We start from the raw sequence: 17489 nt of genomic DNA on the forward strand, positions 1-17489 counted from the left end.
CACTAAGTAATAATTTCTTTCATATCAAATGTTCTATTTTTTCTTAATCACCTCAGATACATTCTAAAAAGCAGGAAAATAAATTCAAGCTTGAGAGACTAAGCAAGAGACAACCTCTTGCTTAATAAGTATCTGAGGTAGCATCCAGTCCTTCCAAAAATCATGGGTTTTATTATCCATTCTAGCCTACAATTCTGGAACAAATCAACTAAATTTTATGGGCAGGATTAAGGAAGATCCACTGAGGTCTAAAAGAATTAATGTGTATCCCAGATATTACTACATGTGCATTATTCAAACCTGTTGGGGCAGTTTTACTCAGTCCTATGGGTCACTATGAGTTGGGATCGACTCGATGGCACTGGGTTTGGTTTGTTTTTTTTGGTTGCTATGGGGACAACTATTATCATAATTTATAATTCATCTTATCAGATGCTCATCAGACGAGACTTTGAGAAAGCTGTCTCAGCTTCTGCCACTGTAGAAACTTAAAAAGCAATTTGTTATAATCTTATATTACCCTGCTTTAGCCAATTTAGAAATATTTGACAACATGCTGATCATTTTAACTGAAATAGAAAATTTAAACAACAATTTTTGACAATTTTTCTTTCTTCCATTCATACCTCATTGTTTTTATAGTAAAAATAAACATAAATTATAGTGTCTACTTAACTAGAAAATTAAAATTATTGCAATTAGTGAAATTCCTTTTGAGGTTCAATGCTTACCAAGACACTAATCCTGAACGTCAGTCCTTGAAGTTTCTCATCCCCACTTAGTTCATCTCGTCTGATTCTCTGACATGTGTATGACCGTAAGAACTTTCCCCTAGTATGCTTCTTTTTGATTCCTGTCATCTCTATCTAAAACTATCAATCTGTGAGGAGTGCCAACAAATCTACATCTTCATGCTTAATCCCTCCCAAATTCCTGATGTCACCTCAACTCAGACCCTGTGTGACCAAGGAAGCTTTCCTCTCTGACCACTGCAAAGCCTTTGGTGTCTTCTGGAGTAGCTCCTCGCTCTCACCAATCCTTTGCCTAATGATGGACTTCACCTTCATCAAGTCTCCTTCCTCTGTGGTTCTGCTTTCTGTGTCCTCTACCACCACCTACTAATGGAGGAGGGGCAGTGCAGCATGAAGAGCCTGGGATTAAACAAAGTTGGGTTGGAATTTTGACTCATCATAAACTAAATATATAATAAGCTTGGACAAGTTTCTTAACCTCTCTAAGCCTCAATATCCTCGTGCTTGGCGGCTAACTGAAAGGTTGGCGGTTTGAACCCACCTGTTGCTCCAGGGAAGAAAGGTGTGGCAGTTTCTTCCACAAAGATTTACAGCCTTGGAAACCCTACGGGGGCAATTCTACTCTGTCCAGTAAGGCTGCCATGAATCAGAATTGACACAATGGCAATGTTTTGTTTTTTTTCTTGGTATCCTTATATATAAATTGGAGCCCTGTGGCACAGTGGTTAGGAGCTTGGCTGCTAAACAAAAGGCCAGTGGTTCTAATCCACCAGCCGCTCCTTGAAAACCCTATGGGGCAGTTCTACTCTGTCCTGTAGGGTTGCTATGAGTCAGAATCAACTCCATGGCAATGGGTTTATATATAAAATGGAGATAATAATACTTACCTCATGGAGTTAAGGATGAAAAAATAAAATGTTATCATATTTGGGATTATTAAATAGCAGTTTAGTTCCTCCTTGTCTGTTACCCGTGTCATTGCAAAAACCACCTTCTCTAATCTCTTTTACACAGGTTTGTCTGATTACTCTCACCTCTTCACGTGACTCACTTGCTCAGAAAACTTCTAGAGCTTCTCAATACTTGTCAAATTATTGCTAGGATCCCTAGGATCCTGGTAGCCCCATGTTTTGCTTTCCTAGGTTATCTCCCTCTACTCAAATATGTCCAATCTCTGGTTCGTGGATATGGAATACGTGTTCTCTCCCTAGGCTCTTGCTATCATTGTTGCTCACCAGGAATCCTGTAGTGTCCCTGTCCCCCTCCATCCTCACCTACTGAAATTGGAATATCTTGGGAGCCTGTCGTTTAAATGCTGTCTCCTTCCTGAATCACTCTTCCTTCTCCCACAATCTTATGAGCTCTCTTTCCTCTTTGAATTCCTATAAAATCTTCTTTGTACTTCCCTTATTATATTGTAACTTGTCTCTCCTGGCTAGGACTCCAGCTCATTGAAGATGGGGTATTTATTTTCAGCCTCCCAAAGCGCCTACTTTGCATTGAAACTATGACCATGTCTTGAACATAATAGATCATTAAATACATGCTATTTTGAATGTTTTTATTCCATACAATACCCACCTTAACTGAACTGGAAACTCTGGTGGCATAGTGGTTAAGAGCTATAGCTGGTAACCAAAAGGTAGGCAGTTCAAATCCACCAGGCGCTCCTGGGAAAGTCTGTGGGGCAGTTCTACTGTGTCCTGTAGGGTCGCTATGAGTCAGAATCGACTCGATGGCAACAGGTTTGGTTTTTTGGTTTTTATAACTGAACTAATGAAAACATTTGTATTAATATAAAATCATATGAATATAAAAGCTTTGCAATGACCATGATATTAATACTTCAGTGTTAGATCTTCTTTTACTCTTTCAAAATGTTTTAGTTTACTTAGAATTTATTGGATGACACTTTTATCACATATATTATTTATATTTTGTAGTTATAATTTGTGGTACAATGCTTCTTTCTTTATAAATAAATAATTGAGATTTTGGAGGTAAGAAAGATATGTAAGTTTTTACAGCAAAATACTCAGTCTCCCCAACTTATTTTTTAGACCAGAGCTCCCCAAGGCAGGCCCTCTCATGCTGGGTTTGTCCCAAGTGCACCCACATATTGATTTTCTAAGGCCTCTGGGAAGGAGCCCTGGTGGTGCAGTAGTTAAGCACTTAGCTGCTAACCAAAAGGTTGGCTGTTTGAACCCACCAGCTGCTCCAAGGGAGAAGAGACCTGGTGATCTGCTACAGTAAAGATTTCAGCCTAGGAAACTCTATGGCGCAGTACTACATTATCCTATGGGGTCACTATGAGTCAGAATCCACTCAAAGGCAATGGGTTTGGTTTTGGGGGCTTTTTAAGACCTCTGGGCAGTTGACAAGAGAGGAGGCTGTGGCCAGTGGCCTTCAGCCTTGAACAGCCTTGCCCGTTTACTCCATTGTACCTATAAATATGGTCATCTCATATATGTGTCATTCCATGGAGAAGGTTGAGAAGCAGTGCTACCCTAAGCAATTCATAAGATAATATAAAAAAGATAAGTAAATATCATTTCTCCAGCAACTCTTGAGTGTATCCCAATATAAAACTTAGACTAGCTAAAAGTTATTACTAGCTACTTGGAGTTATTCCTCAAAATTAAGTTAGCTATCTTTCTTTTCTTTCTTTCTTATTACCAGCAGGTTACAGCTAGAGTGACTTGTTTGCACCACTGAAATACAGAATTAAAAAACATATGTAATACAGAATTTGGTTGGGTATGTATATATAAAAACCATCCAGGACAGGTACTCAAACAGGCAAACTACAATGTGCTTTGTCTACTAATAAATTTAAAGCTTGTGGTTTGCTGACTTCTAGACTTAAAAACAGGAAATTATGCAAAATATCTAAGTAACTCGTTTAACACAACAAAACAAAGTCTCCTATGCTTACAGGCAGTGTAACATTCTCCAAGAGTGGTCTTAGAAGTCCTGGGCTTGATTGGTCTTAGGTCTACTACCTCCTAGCTAAGTGACTTTAGGCCAGATACTTCTCTCTCTCTGGCTTCATTTTCTCTTGTTTAAAATGGGACAATAATTGCACCCACTTTATAAGGTTACTGAGAGAATTGCATGAATTCAAATATGTAATACACTTAGAAGAGTGCCTTACTCATGGTTAGTGGTATGTGAGTACTGTGCTATAATTATATGGGTTTTCAGTTTGAGACAGGTAAATGCCATTTTCTTTGTGATAAATGGCTGTTTTGAAGCACACTTCATAAACACCATTCTTCTCCCTCAGCTCTCAGCAGCACCATGAATTCTTCACGTGAGAAGGTTTTACCTATTAAATTAGAACTGTAAGCTGTAGGGGCAAAGAGACGGGATCTCCCTCACTTACCTCCGCATTCCCTGGCACATGGAATTCTCAAAACATAAGAAATAATGAATTGCCAGCCAGTGAGATTTGAAATGGGGGGCCACACATAGCGCATGATTTTTTTTTTTTTTCTGCGTGCTAGCTTTACAGTGTAGAATCAGTTTCTCTTTAACGCCGGAATTCTAGCATATGGGGTAAAAACAAATTTTCCACACCAAATTGATTTAAGCTCTGTATAATTTTTGCTATTTTTAAGAGACAGAAAATCAGCTTGAATAGACAGATTAACAGCTAATCACTAGGTAATTGGTACCTTGTATATCGAATTCCACAGAGAAATCCTCCTCAGACATACTCTTCCCTAAAGTATTCTGAGAGCAGTCAGCACTTCCCTCATCATAGTGGGCATCTTACTGTGTTGTAATTTCTCCACTTACGTGTCCCTGACCAGCTTGGCAGTTAAGCAACCATGCTAGGGAGCATGCGGACTACATACTTACAGCTTTAAGTACAGTGGTATCTTACAAATGGGTTTTTATATCTTTGCCTGGTGATAGTAAACAGTTGTACCTTTCAGCTGATAAACAGAGTTGCTATTCCATTTTGCTGTGGCTTAAAAATATAAGAGCCCTTCATATTGCTATACAGTGATATGTTTTATTTTGAGCGCAGTGAGTGGACTCAGCTAATTCTGTATTTACTATTTTACAAAATGGAAACCCCGGTGGTGTGGTGGTTAAGGGCTACAGCGGCTAATCAAAAAGTTGGCATTTCAGATCCACCAGGCGCTTCTTGGAAACTGTAAGGGGCAGTTCTTCTGTGTCCTGTAGGGTCGCTATGAGTCAGAATCAACTCTATGTCAATGGGTTTATTTTACAAAATATAGGTAGCATTCCAAACCAAAACCAAACCAACTGCCGAGGGGTTTACAAGGCTGAAAATCTTTACAGAGGCAGACTGCCACATCATTCTCCCTCGGAGCTGCCGGTGCCTTCGAACCACTGACCTTTTGGTTTGCAGCTGAATGCTTTAACCACTGTACCACCAGGGCTCCTCATAGGTAGCATTAGGCGGGGGCGGGGGGGTGGTGGCTAACCTCTGCCTTATGTTTCTTTCCTGAGCTTTAGATCTCTGTTGTTGGTGGTGGTGTTAGGTGTTATGGAGTTGATTTTTGACTCAGAGCAAGCCCATGTGACAAAGTAGACCTGCCCCAGAGGGTTTTCTAGGCTGTAATCTTTTTTTTAATCTTTATGGGAGAGATGGCCAGGTCTTTCTCCCACTACTTAACTGACTTTTTTATAATAACTAGATGCGCTCAGATATCTCAGACTTGAAACATTTTCAGCATCATCACTCCCAGACCATCTTCTCCTTTGTTGTAGCTCAAGGTATAGCCCACCAGACATCCTACTTGAGCTTCATCATTTTTGCTCTCTTATCCTTTTTTTTTATCCTTATCTCCTGTGTCCAGTCAGAATGGAGCTGAGCCCATTCTCCTCCAAAATAGATTTGAATCCATCCACTTTCTATTGCCACTCCCTGTGACTCCATGCCCCTCCTCCGACTATATCATTTGGATTGTCACAGGCCTCCCTGCCTTCAGTCCTACTTACGTTCAATCTGTGCTCCAAGCCACAGGTGTCTTAGTCATCAGGGCCACTGTAACAGAAAATACTACAAGTGGGAGGCTTAGAAAACAGAAACTTACTTTCTCACAGTTCAGGAAGCTAGAAGTCCGAATTTAAGGTGTGGCTCTAGGGGGAGGTTCTTCTTTGTCTATTTCAATTTCTAGTAGCTGCCAGCAATCCCTGGCATTCCTGGGCTTATAGACATATCTGTTTTCATTGCCTGTATTCGTCTTTCCCCTGTGTGTGTGTGTTTCTGCATCTATTCTGGTTTTTATAACTTAGAAGTGATTAGGTTTAAGGTTCACCCTACATTTGTGTGACCGCTAATATAACAAAAGAAAAACCCCAACAGGGTCACATTCACAGGTATAAGGGCAAGGAACTCAACACATATTGGGGTGGGGGGGTACACAGTGGAAATAGCATTTAAGATATTAAAAAAAACTTTTTCCTTGCCCTTAAAATAAATTCAGACTCCTGTTATATCTCATCATTTCTTATAACTCCTCATCCTCCTAATATCACCCACCTCTATCCATTCCCAGCTTTCACACTAGCAGCTCTGAAGTAGAACGTGATCTCTCACATGAACTGACTTTTCTTTCATTCATTCAACAAATAATTATTATGTACCTGCAACATCCCAGGAAATGCTATGAGCTCAAGGGATATAGGAGTGAAAAAATACAGAAAATTCTATATTTTGTATAGAAAATATAGAATTCTATAGAGAAATCCCTACCCTCATGGTGCTCACATGCCGGCAGGCAGAGGCAAAAATAATCAACAACAAGAAAAAAGCTAGAAAAATATGTAGAAATTACAAGATGATAAGTGCTTTGAAGAACAGTCAAGTAGTGGAAGGCTTGGGAGCCCCTGAGAAGGTGGCCTTTGAGTAAAGGTTTCAGGCAGTGGGAGCGTGAGGCACGCAGCCATGTAGGTGGGAAGGATTGTATCCTGGGCAGGAAGATCCACCACAAGTGCACAGACTTTGAGGTGGGAGCCTTTCTGGGGCACTGGAAGAGCACCAAGGAGGACAGGCTAGCTGGGGAGGAGACAGAAGGGGTGGAAACTCATGTAAGGGGCCAGACTGAAGGGCCTTGCAACTGAACCTAATTTTTTGTTAACTGTGGTATTTACATGAGAGGAAGAAATTTCTTTTTCTCTTAAGCAGTGTATGTTAAAAAAAAAAAAAAAGAAAGAAAGAAAGAAAAATCAAGTATTCACCCATATTCCCAGGCAGATAGCAACTAGTGCTTTCCACCCTGATTTTGAACCTTGTCAGTTTTAGCTGCCTGCTCAGTAAGGATTTCACCCTATTTGCCCACCAGTGCCATCTTGTGGTATATGTTTGTAATTGCAGGATACTCTGACCGTAAAGTCAAAAGTGGGGGAGGGGCACAAGAAAGGGGAGTGACTGGCCAGGATGACAATTGTGAAAAGCTTTCTGAAACCACTACAGAGAAATGAAGAAGTCCAGTGCAAACTGCTTTTTCATTGAAAAAACATTAACACTAAAACAAAAGCTTTAGAAGTTATAACCACTGGTTTTATAAAATGTATTTCAAATTTCTTCAATGGAACAGAAGAAATGTTGAGCTTGAAAGCACAGAAAACCAAGAAGACGGTAGGAGTGAAGTGAAGGTAAAAGATGTAAATGAAGGGATAGCGAGAAAGGTAATGAACAGAAGTGGGGTGTGTAAATAGAACAGAAAGAATAATCAAACATAATACTAATTAGATAACTAATACCTTATCTTTTTTTTTAAATAGTCTAGTCATTGTCTGTAGAATTCAGTTACATAATAAACTGTGCTTCATATTTTTGTATTGTTAATACAGTTGAAATATTTCTATATTTGGTAACATTTATTCTTTTTTTTTTCCAAATTCTATAGTAGCTGTTGGTTGACATTTACAGAAATACAATGATCGTCTCTACAACACTATTCAACACCATAGCAATTTAAATTTAAGTTTGTGCTTATTAAAATTAAATGAAATTTAAAATTCAGTTTTTCATCATTGCAGAAAGCTCAATTGGACAGCATTGGTCTATTACATTGTTCCTTCAGTAAAAGTGATTTATTTAACAAACATGGTTTAAACACCTCCTGTATGACAGACACTATTGTAGTTCATTGTTGTTGTTAGGTGCTTTCGAGTCAGTTCCTACTCATAGTGACCTCACTGGTTGAAAAATCAATCTTAGAGCTTGTTGTAGTTCATTACAGGAGATTAAAAGGCAACAAAATAAAGCATGTTTACTCTCTTAAAAGATGAAGTTTGGGGATTAGGGAGGTTTCCACACATTACCAAATGCTTTCAGTTCACTGTTAAAAGAGTTACAATATTCATATATTCAATGGCTGGGGTATTTAGGAAGCCTTCTCAGAAAACACATTATTTAAGATGTTTTAAAGATGAATAGGAATTTTATCAGAAAAAATAAAGAAGAAAGCATTTTACGTAAAGGATACAGTTTGTGCAAAGACAAGGAAGTATGAATTGTCATGGAATATTTGAGGGGTGACAATTACCTGTGGCTGGTCCGTAGAATACATGTTAGCCGTGGTTGGAATGCCAGGTTGGGGCTTGCTAGAAGGGCCTTTTTCGGCGTACAGTACTCAGTACTGTAAGTACTGAGGAACCATGGAAAGGTTTTAAGCAGCAAATTATGGGATTAAACTTTAGAGATTACTCTGTTTATGTGGTGTGAAAATTGGATTAAAGAGGGAAGATGCTAGAGAATGGTACCAATTTGTACCCAGTTCTTCATGTCAGAAAGCAAACTTTATCCTTGACCCCTCCATCTCCCTCATCCCTCATGTCATTTGGCCCATCTCCTAAATTTACTGCGTGTCCATTTACTTTTCTTTGTCTTTAGTCCAGCCATCCTACCTAAAGCCACCATCGTTTGAGTGCTGAAGCTCTGAATTAGCCTCCTCAATGGTCTTGCCCCATCTGCTACCCCTATCCATTTTATCCACAGAAGGCAAACTGACCTTCTTAAATTAAAAACTGAATCCTGTCAGTCCTTTGTTTAGAACTGTTCTGTGACTGCCCACAAGGCTCTGCGTGCTCTGATCTCAGCTGCTCTCTTCAACCCATTACTCCACACTCCTCTTTGCTCTTCCCCCTCTGGCCACACTGTTCTGGGTACCCTAGCCTCTTACCTGCTTCAAAACCTTTGCACATACTGTTCCCTCTGCCTGGATCACTTCCTGCGTTTTACACAGCCACTTACAATTAAATGTTACTTCCTCCAGGAAGCCGTCTTTGATCCTTTCAGATTTTAGATGAAAAGAACTGTATTTTCCCCTTGTACGTTTTTATCACAGTTAGACTCAAGTAATTATATATTTCATTGTTTGCCCTCTGCCTCCTCCCATTGACTGAAAGTTCCATGAAGCAGACTGTTTTTCTCTTGAGTCACTGAACTTCCCTACAACAGGGCTTAGCATATAAGTAGGGTAATTGTTCCCTGATTGGATGGGACAGAATGAATGCCTGAACTAAAACAGTGGCGGTAGAGTCATTAGGGGTTAAGATGAGGTGAAGGTTTAGTAGGTTAATCTCATGGTTTTAGCTATGGGGCTAGAATAACCAAAAACCAAACTCATTGCCATTGAGTTGATTCCAACTCATAGCGACCCTATAGGACAGAGTAGAACTGCCCCATAGGGTTTCCAAGGAGTGCCTGGTGGATTCAGACTGCCGACCTTTTGGTTAACACCCGAACTTTTAACCACTACACCACCGGGGTTTCCACTATGGGGCTAGAATAGGATACCATTAAATGCAATAGAAAATACAGAAGAGGGAGGAAAGAGCTTTATGGGAGGAAATAAAGGGACTTGAGGTATAGGCAGGTTCACTTCGAGATTTCTTAGGGACAGCCAAATAAAAAATGCCACCCAGCAGCCTGATATACCAGTCTAAAGCTCAAGAAAGTCATCTAACCAGAAAAACACGTATGTGTTAACAGCACAGAGCTGAGGTGGAGGGCATGTGTTAAGACATAACTGCAGCATAGCAGTTAAGAGTATGGGATCAGAAGTAAAACTGCCAGCATTTAATTGTGGCTCCAGTATTTACTGGGAGTCCCTACTTGGTACAAACGATTGATGCTCTTGGCTGATAATCCTAAGGTTAGTGCTTTGAGTTCACTCAGAGGTACCTTGAAAGAAAGCCCTGGCAATCTACTTCCAAAAAACTAACCATTGAAAACACTCTGGCCCTGAAACTATTAGGTACGTATATATTTACTAAGGTAACTATATAGTCATATATTCATTTGTTTATTCATTCAATTTTGGGTAACTTCTGTATGCCAGACACACTGTTAGGTGCAGGTGAGAAAGAGATGAGAAGACCTAAACGAGATCCCGAGCAAGTAGTGAGACAAATATATAAACATATGAATGACAGGGCTGTGTGACAAGTACAACAGCAGGTGTGTCTAGAAGAGGGACAATCGCACTCTTTAATCTGTGAGGAAGTTATCATTTTGAACACAGTATAGATAGGTCTTTGGACATGTTATCAGGAGGGATCAGTCCCTGGAGAAGAACATCATGCTTGGTGAAGTAGAGGGTCAGAAAAAAGGTAGACTCTCAATGAGATGGATTGACACAGTGGCTGCAACAATGGGGTCAAGCATAAGAACAATCAGTAGGATGGTGCAGGACTGGACAGCGCTCCCTTCTGCTGCGCATAGGGTTGCTATGGGTCAGAACAGACTCGACGGCACCTAACAACAACAGCGACATAGATAGTCTCATTCTTTCAAAATTCTTGGGCTTTTCTTTTGCTATTCATCTGTTATTCTTGAAATTCCCTTTTTTGCCTCAACAATTAAATTGGACTTTTGAAAATAATAAGGCAAAAAGGTCAAATCAGTTTACTTTTATATCATGCAGTATAATTGGCATCATTGCTCTTGGTTAGAGAGATAAAACGTTATATACTTTTGCCCTTTATGTGTATTTACTCTTTACTATTTATAGCTGATAATTCTAATAAGGATTTCAGTTGATTGGAAATCACTTTATTGTATACACGTAAAAACATTATGAGTATTGGAAAGGATTTTGACTTATGTGCTTTGAATGTAATTTCACTGTCCAGGCAAATCCGAATGACTTTTTTAAAAACCCTATTCAGTAAGCACATTGTGGAGATTTTGTAGATAATGAAGTGGAAACCTGGAGTTCTTTTGTTTATGAAGACATCTCAAACCTTTCAGTAAACAATACATTTCAAAGAAAATGAAAGAGCTCTGGGGTTACAGAGATGCATTTGAAGATTGTTATTGCCAACATTTAAAAAATTAAACACTGCTGGCATTCAAGTCTCTCTGATTTAAATTGCAGCACCTTATGAAATATGCCCAGAGGATTATCTGATGTCAATGGTGTGGAAAAGGACTCCAGCAGGCGACTTGGCATTCAATCAGTGTCCTCTGAATGCCACAGGTATAGTAGGATGACCCACCCAAACCCGAATGATGGCCATCATCCGAGAGCAGCATGCTCTGTTTGCTTAGGAAGTCATCTTGTGTCTTACACCCCTTAATGAGTCCGTCCTGCAAACAATTCATGAAGCAGTTTTAGCAGAAGACTTCCTAAGTGAGCCAATGAGGAGACCTAGAAAAGATTACTGATGCACTGAGTTTTCAGTGTGACTGATGTGCATTATAAGAATAAAATTATTTCATGTGCATGTTGTTTAAAGCAAGAAAAAAAAAAAAGTACAAACCCCATTTTTAGCCTGATGCCTTCTAGCACCCTGTTGTAAAGCTTTTCTCTGTTCTTTGTGACGCGCAGGCACCACTAGCAGACGCTGCTCTCTCAGTCTTCATGGAGTGGCCTTCTGGGAACAGCCGAGCTTTGCAAGATGCATATCAAATGAGTACAGACACTTGCAGCATTCAGTAGGTGCAAAGCCAGCTTTAGTACTTGCTCTGTTTATTTCTTGCTAATGATCACTGTGTGAGAATTTAACCTTCTGCCATACAATCAAATCAGTACAATCTCTGAAAAAAAAAAAAATGCCTAAAGGATGTGATAGAAAGCTAATTTTTTTAAGTCAGTGAAAAATTGCTTTGTTTCTAGGATTTGTGTTTTATGGATCCTGCTTTAAATGAAAGAGTTGCTTGCCTAATGGGTGAAAGGACTGAGCAAAATCTGCTATTCATTTATATCTACAGGAGTTAAACTGTATATTAGGGTTGGTACAAGTCTATGTTCAAATAGTAAGTAAGAGGTGTTTCAAAATCAGTTACATTTTTTAATTAAAGTCTTTTAACTTTTCAGTAGTTGGAGAATGATAAATCTATCATTTAGGTATAAATTTCTCACTACAGTTTGAGATTAAGACATGAAATAATGACAGAGGAAATTAATTACTCGCAAAAGATTACATGGAGCAACTTCTTCAAAAATAGCCTCTCTTTCCCCACACTCACTGACTATGCTCAGAGTATGATATATGAATATTTTGAGCACAATTAAATTTTGCTTGGTAGTTTACAAGCACAAATCATTGTCATCAGAGACTTGTTATTTCATCCCAGCAGTCAGGCGAAACTCGATACATGAATAAACTCTGTAGGGTATGGAACAAAATACGAGCGTGAGCCAAATGGAAAGTTAGGCATTGGCAGAAATGATGTTAAGAGCCTTTAAGTTTTGTTGTTCTTTTAATTTTTTACTGTCACTCACAAATACACGTAATTAAAAACAAAACAAAACAAAAGATTGTTCTTGTGGATGGTGAAGTAGTTTGTGTAATATAACCCTTATCACTTAATGGGATTAGAAAACGTGCATTATTTTTATTCTGAAGCCAAATGGTGCTTAATATGTTTACATGCCAACATGTATATGTTAACATGTAATATGTTGAATTTATGATTATTTGGCTACATAGAGCCTATTTCTGTCTGTGTGTATACACCCAGGCAGAGCTTTTATATATATATATATATATATATATATATATATATATATATATATATATATATGCTTAACTTTATAATATGAAAATGAAGAATATGGAATTTAAAGTTTCTATTATTAATAGCTGTCAGTAACTCAGACCATGGATTTCAAAATTAAGTATAAGCAAAACATTTCTTATAAATTTAATTTTCTGATGGATTTTATTTTTCCCTGCTTTTAGACATTAAATTTTGTTTACTTTAATCTTAATTATATCCATAATTAGTTTTTGCTTAATCATGGTAATGGGTGGGAACATTACACGGATAAAGTAAATCGTAATATAAGCCAATTCTTACAAGTTTGCTAAGAATGAATAGTACCACTTGCTTTTGCAGAGAATTTTTACTTTATAAATTCAGTGTTTTTACATTAATATGTAAATGAGCTTGCATTCTGTGAGTGCAGACCCATCTGATAATGGAGAGAAACAAAGTACTCTATGAAGCAGAAAAGAAATTAAATCTCAAGTTGTGAATCTGGTAAAAATTATTTACTCAGAACTTTGACAATGTGTATATGCCCTCATTGATTTGGCTACAAAAATCAGGTGCATGAGATAGTGGAATAAAAATCAGTCTCCCTGTATGCAGCTCCTATAAAGTGCTGAGCAGTCTCGGGGGCACTTGCATGAATTAACTCCACCCCTCACAAGAACCTGCAAAGGTGGGATTCCTGTCTTGGTTTGCATAGAAAAAAAACTGAAGATAAACAGGGGAGCAGTTCACAAACGAGAGGCAAAGAGTGAAAATTATGCACCAGGCTTCAAAGCCCACTGTCTTGTTCAGGCTCTACTACCTTCTGAGCTCTTGCTTTAAAATCATCTGCCCTAGACTGGAGTACCGGGGGTATCATTTTCTGATTATCTGTACTTAGGATAAGTCATATGATCTCACTGAAGCCTCAGCTCCATGTCTGCAGAATGGAGTTGTTACCATCATCTTAGCATACCTGGAGGATTTGGGGAAGAGTAGATAAGATGCTGTATCCAAAAATATTTGCAAATTATAAAAGAATTATATAACTATGAGTTGTAAATATGTGTGCAGAAAATGCATTTGAGTTGCAAAAAATCATATAAAGAATAAAATTTTAGAACTCAAAATACTATTATCTGGAGTTGTACACATGGATGATGTAGCTAGAGAGAAATATGGATAGATTATAGATTGGTAGATGATGATGGTGAAGAAGATAGGTGGGTAGGTAGATGATAGATAAGTAGGTAGATAGACAGGTAGGTTGGTAGGTAGATGATAGGTAGGTAGATGGATGGATGGATGGATGGATGGATGGATGGATGGATGGATGGATGGATGGATGGATGGATGGATGGATAGATAGATATTTGTATTTGGACACATAAACTCCAGAAAATACATATACATGCATATATACACACATCTAGTGCTTGCTCAGGTATCACGATCTTCTCCTTTACATGTTCAGGGAAGTATAGGACCAATCTGTACCTAAAATGATGCTTGACTAATATAAATGTCTTATCATCTTTACAAAGTTAATTGGAGAAGGAAATGAAATCAACTTCTCCGCATGCTCTTACTCCTTCTGTAGCTTCCCTAAGCCAAGCTTTGTCTGAGTAGGACAGCTAGATAGTTTTGTGATATGGAACAGCCTTGGCTTCCACAAATTCTTAATGTACTTTGGAGACTCTTCATTTTCTCCTCTTGTAGAATTTATGAGTTCCACTTTTCATTGCTGTGTTTTCCTTGAGGGATTTCATTTTGCCCATTTATATCATGTTGTTGTTGTTGTGTGCCATTGAGTCAATTACAACTCATAGTGACCCCATGTGACAAAGTAGAACTGCCCCATAGGGTTTTCTAGGCTGTAATCTTTATGGAAGCAGATTGGCAGGTCTTTCTCCCTCAGAGCTGCTGGGTGGGTTCAAACCATCAACCTTTTGGTTAGCAGCCAAGTGCTTAATCATTGCTGCACCAAGGCTCCTTTTTTATACCATAAAGCTCATTAAATATTAATTGTCATCTGTTACAGAGAATTATTTAAAATATGTAACAATAGACTTAAGTTTTCAAATGAAACTTTGTTATTATACAACATTAGTTGAGCATGTCCTGTGCACCCTCATAATTATAAACCAGTTGGGGTGGAGAGAATAGGATAGTTAATCTGTTTAATATATAAAATCACCAATTTCTGTCATACTGGGCATTTAGTTTGAGTTCTTTGAGAATAGGGACCATGTTTTTCACTTTCATTCCTTTAGTGTTTAACAGAATGCTAAGCGTGTGTGAGATATTCCATAGATGCCTGTGTTAGAAATGACTTCACCACTTTTCTTATGAGTAGGAGGATGTTGTACATCCTGGGTAGGAGGATGTTGTACGTCCTGGGTAGGAGGATGTTGTACGTCCTGGAGTCTGAGGCAACTAGAGAGTTCTGAGAAGCTGATACACCAGACTTAATGATCATGAATTTTAATCATATGAAAATAATAAGCATTATCCTTAACATGCAATTTTCCTAGCCCAAAAATATTTAGAAATGTGGAATAATTCATGACATTACTTTATGAAATTATTTGGTCATTGCAGACCCAGTTTCAATAAGCTAACAATAGTGAAATTTGTTTCAAAACCATACAAGATACAAAATTAAACACTATGACCCAAATGTTACTTTATAGGCACACAGACACAAATACATGCACACTATTTAAAAAATGATGGTTTAGGATCGAAGTGCAAAATGTAGTGGTATTTTTGGAAAACTCTTTTTTTTTTTTCCATATGATAATGTTTCATTTCATACTGTGGGGTATTTTCTAAATTTTATAATATGCAAGGTAGAAACAATATCAGAACCAGTTGAGAGATAGGAACAAGAGTCCATAAAGCGCTTTGGAGAAAATAAGTGAATATTGCAGCCAAGTGAGGCCAACCTCACTCTTAATTAGATAAACAGACCCACTTCATATATAACCTGTTCCTGTCCGTCCGTCCATCCGTCCGTCTCTATCTTTGTATCTCTCTGTCTCTCTCTCATACACAAAGATACATTTTCACAAACACGCCACACTTAGAGGAATAGGCTGTGTACAACATGGCAGAATGCATGTTGTAAGTAGAAATATCTAAAGGAAAAAGAATTGAAATGCTAATTCACTCTCCTAAATTCATCAGGCCGATAAGTCACTTCTTCCCTAGTCAGAAGTGAGGGATGGGGGCAGAGAAAGACCAAAGATATTGCTCTAATGAAAGTTATTCTACATGTAAATATGAGGAGTTGGGTATAAATATCCCCTTTTAAGTTGCTGATCTGAACTTCTGTATCTGCTCTTCAAATCTTCATTTAGCAAATAAACAGATACAAAATTTGGAGTAAGGATTGCTAGTCATCAAAAGGTAGACTTTGTGGAAAAAAATACGTGAAAAATCTTGAATCCTGCCTTAAAGGCTTTATTTCTTCTATTTTCCCCTATTTTTATGAGTGGTTTGTTAGACTAGAAGAGATAAAGACAATAGATTTTCTTATTTTACTTCCTGCTTCTCAGATAAATTTTGCTTCATTGCAACAATAATCCTCACACTTATCACACTGTCCTGATTGCCACCTCATTGCGCAAATGCTCAAAACATTGCCTAAAAGAGGATAATACATTTTTATTACTGTAGCTTATCTAGGGAAAAAAGAAAACAATAACTATCATAGAGTTTGTTTATAACACACATTTACTGAGCCAAATATTGTACGAATCTTATTGTATCTTTAATGAAAAATTAAAAAAAAAAATCAGTAGTAGATCTGATCTGGCCAGGAGATCTAGGAGGTGATTTTAATTTTCAAATATGCAGCAGGTAAGTAGGGGTGAGTGAGTCTGAGAGTCAGGAGTGGCCTGTTCTGAGAAGTTTGCACAGCAAATATGGCTGGTACATGACAAGTTACAGGGAAAGCAGGGAGAGCTCTATCAGTAGTTTCAATCCTGGCTGAACATATAATCACCTAGGAATTCTTAAAAATAACAATGGATCATTCAAGACCAATTAAATGGAGTTTTGAACAGCCCATAATAATCATTCATTAAATGTGAGCTATTATTATTATGAATGGCAGTATTGATTTGGCATCTGCATACATGTATTTCTAATTATATAACCCACTCTTGAAAAAATCTGGACAGTCGTGTACTAAGTACTGAAACCATGGCGTCTGACTGCTTTTTCATTCTTGTTGCCATATTCCAAAAATTTGTCAGAGCTCCCACTCCCAGAATTCAGATAATCACTGCCCAACCAAACAATGCCAAGGACAAGTTGATGAACATTATGTCCTTTAAAATTGCCAGAAACTTCTTAATTTTATTCAGAACCACATGTTAAAGCTTTGGGATCTGAGTTCAACTCTAAATTTCAAAGTTTTTAACAGGTGGCCCTGAATAAAATTGTGAGTTCACGATATATTCAGAAAATAGTAATAATTCACATGTATTGAATGCTATCTACCCAGAAGGAGCTGACGGAAAAGAACTACTTGGAAGGTAGGTGTTGTTTAGATCTTGATGTTCTAAACAATTCCTGTGTCAAAATCTACAACGTGTTTCACAAATTCCTGATTAACTTTCCATTACACATACGAAAGTTTAATTGTACTGTTGTTGTTGTTAAGTGCTGTTGAATAGCTTCCTACTCCTAGCAACCCTATGTTACAACAGAAACGAAATACTGCCTGCTCTTGCACCATTCTCAAAATCTTTGCTATG

The 17489-nt window shown here is 38.0% G+C and overlaps 1 protein-coding gene across 8 annotated transcripts in view; it reads left to right on the forward strand.

The window, feature by feature from the left end:
- ADGRB3 (adhesion G protein-coupled receptor B3) overlaps nucleotides 1-17489 on the forward strand; it is a 792372-nt gene that overhangs the window by 354324 nt on the left and 420559 nt on the right. For all 8 annotated transcript variants that reach the window (XM_049895042.1, XM_049895022.1, XM_049895052.1 and 5 more), the window contains 2 exons: nucleotides 11120-11221; nucleotides 11573-11679. In XM_049895042.1, coding sequence (XP_049750999.1) covers nucleotides 11120-11221; nucleotides 11573-11679 — 209 coding nt within the window. The remainder of the gene's footprint in view (nucleotides 1-11119; nucleotides 11222-11572; nucleotides 11680-17489) is intronic.

This window comes from Elephas maximus, chromosome 1 (genome assembly GCF_024166365.1).
Source record: "Elephas maximus indicus isolate mEleMax1 chromosome 1, mEleMax1 primary haplotype, whole genome shotgun sequence".
Classification (NCBI taxonomy): Eukaryota; Metazoa; Chordata; class Mammalia; order Proboscidea; family Elephantidae; genus Elephas; species Elephas maximus.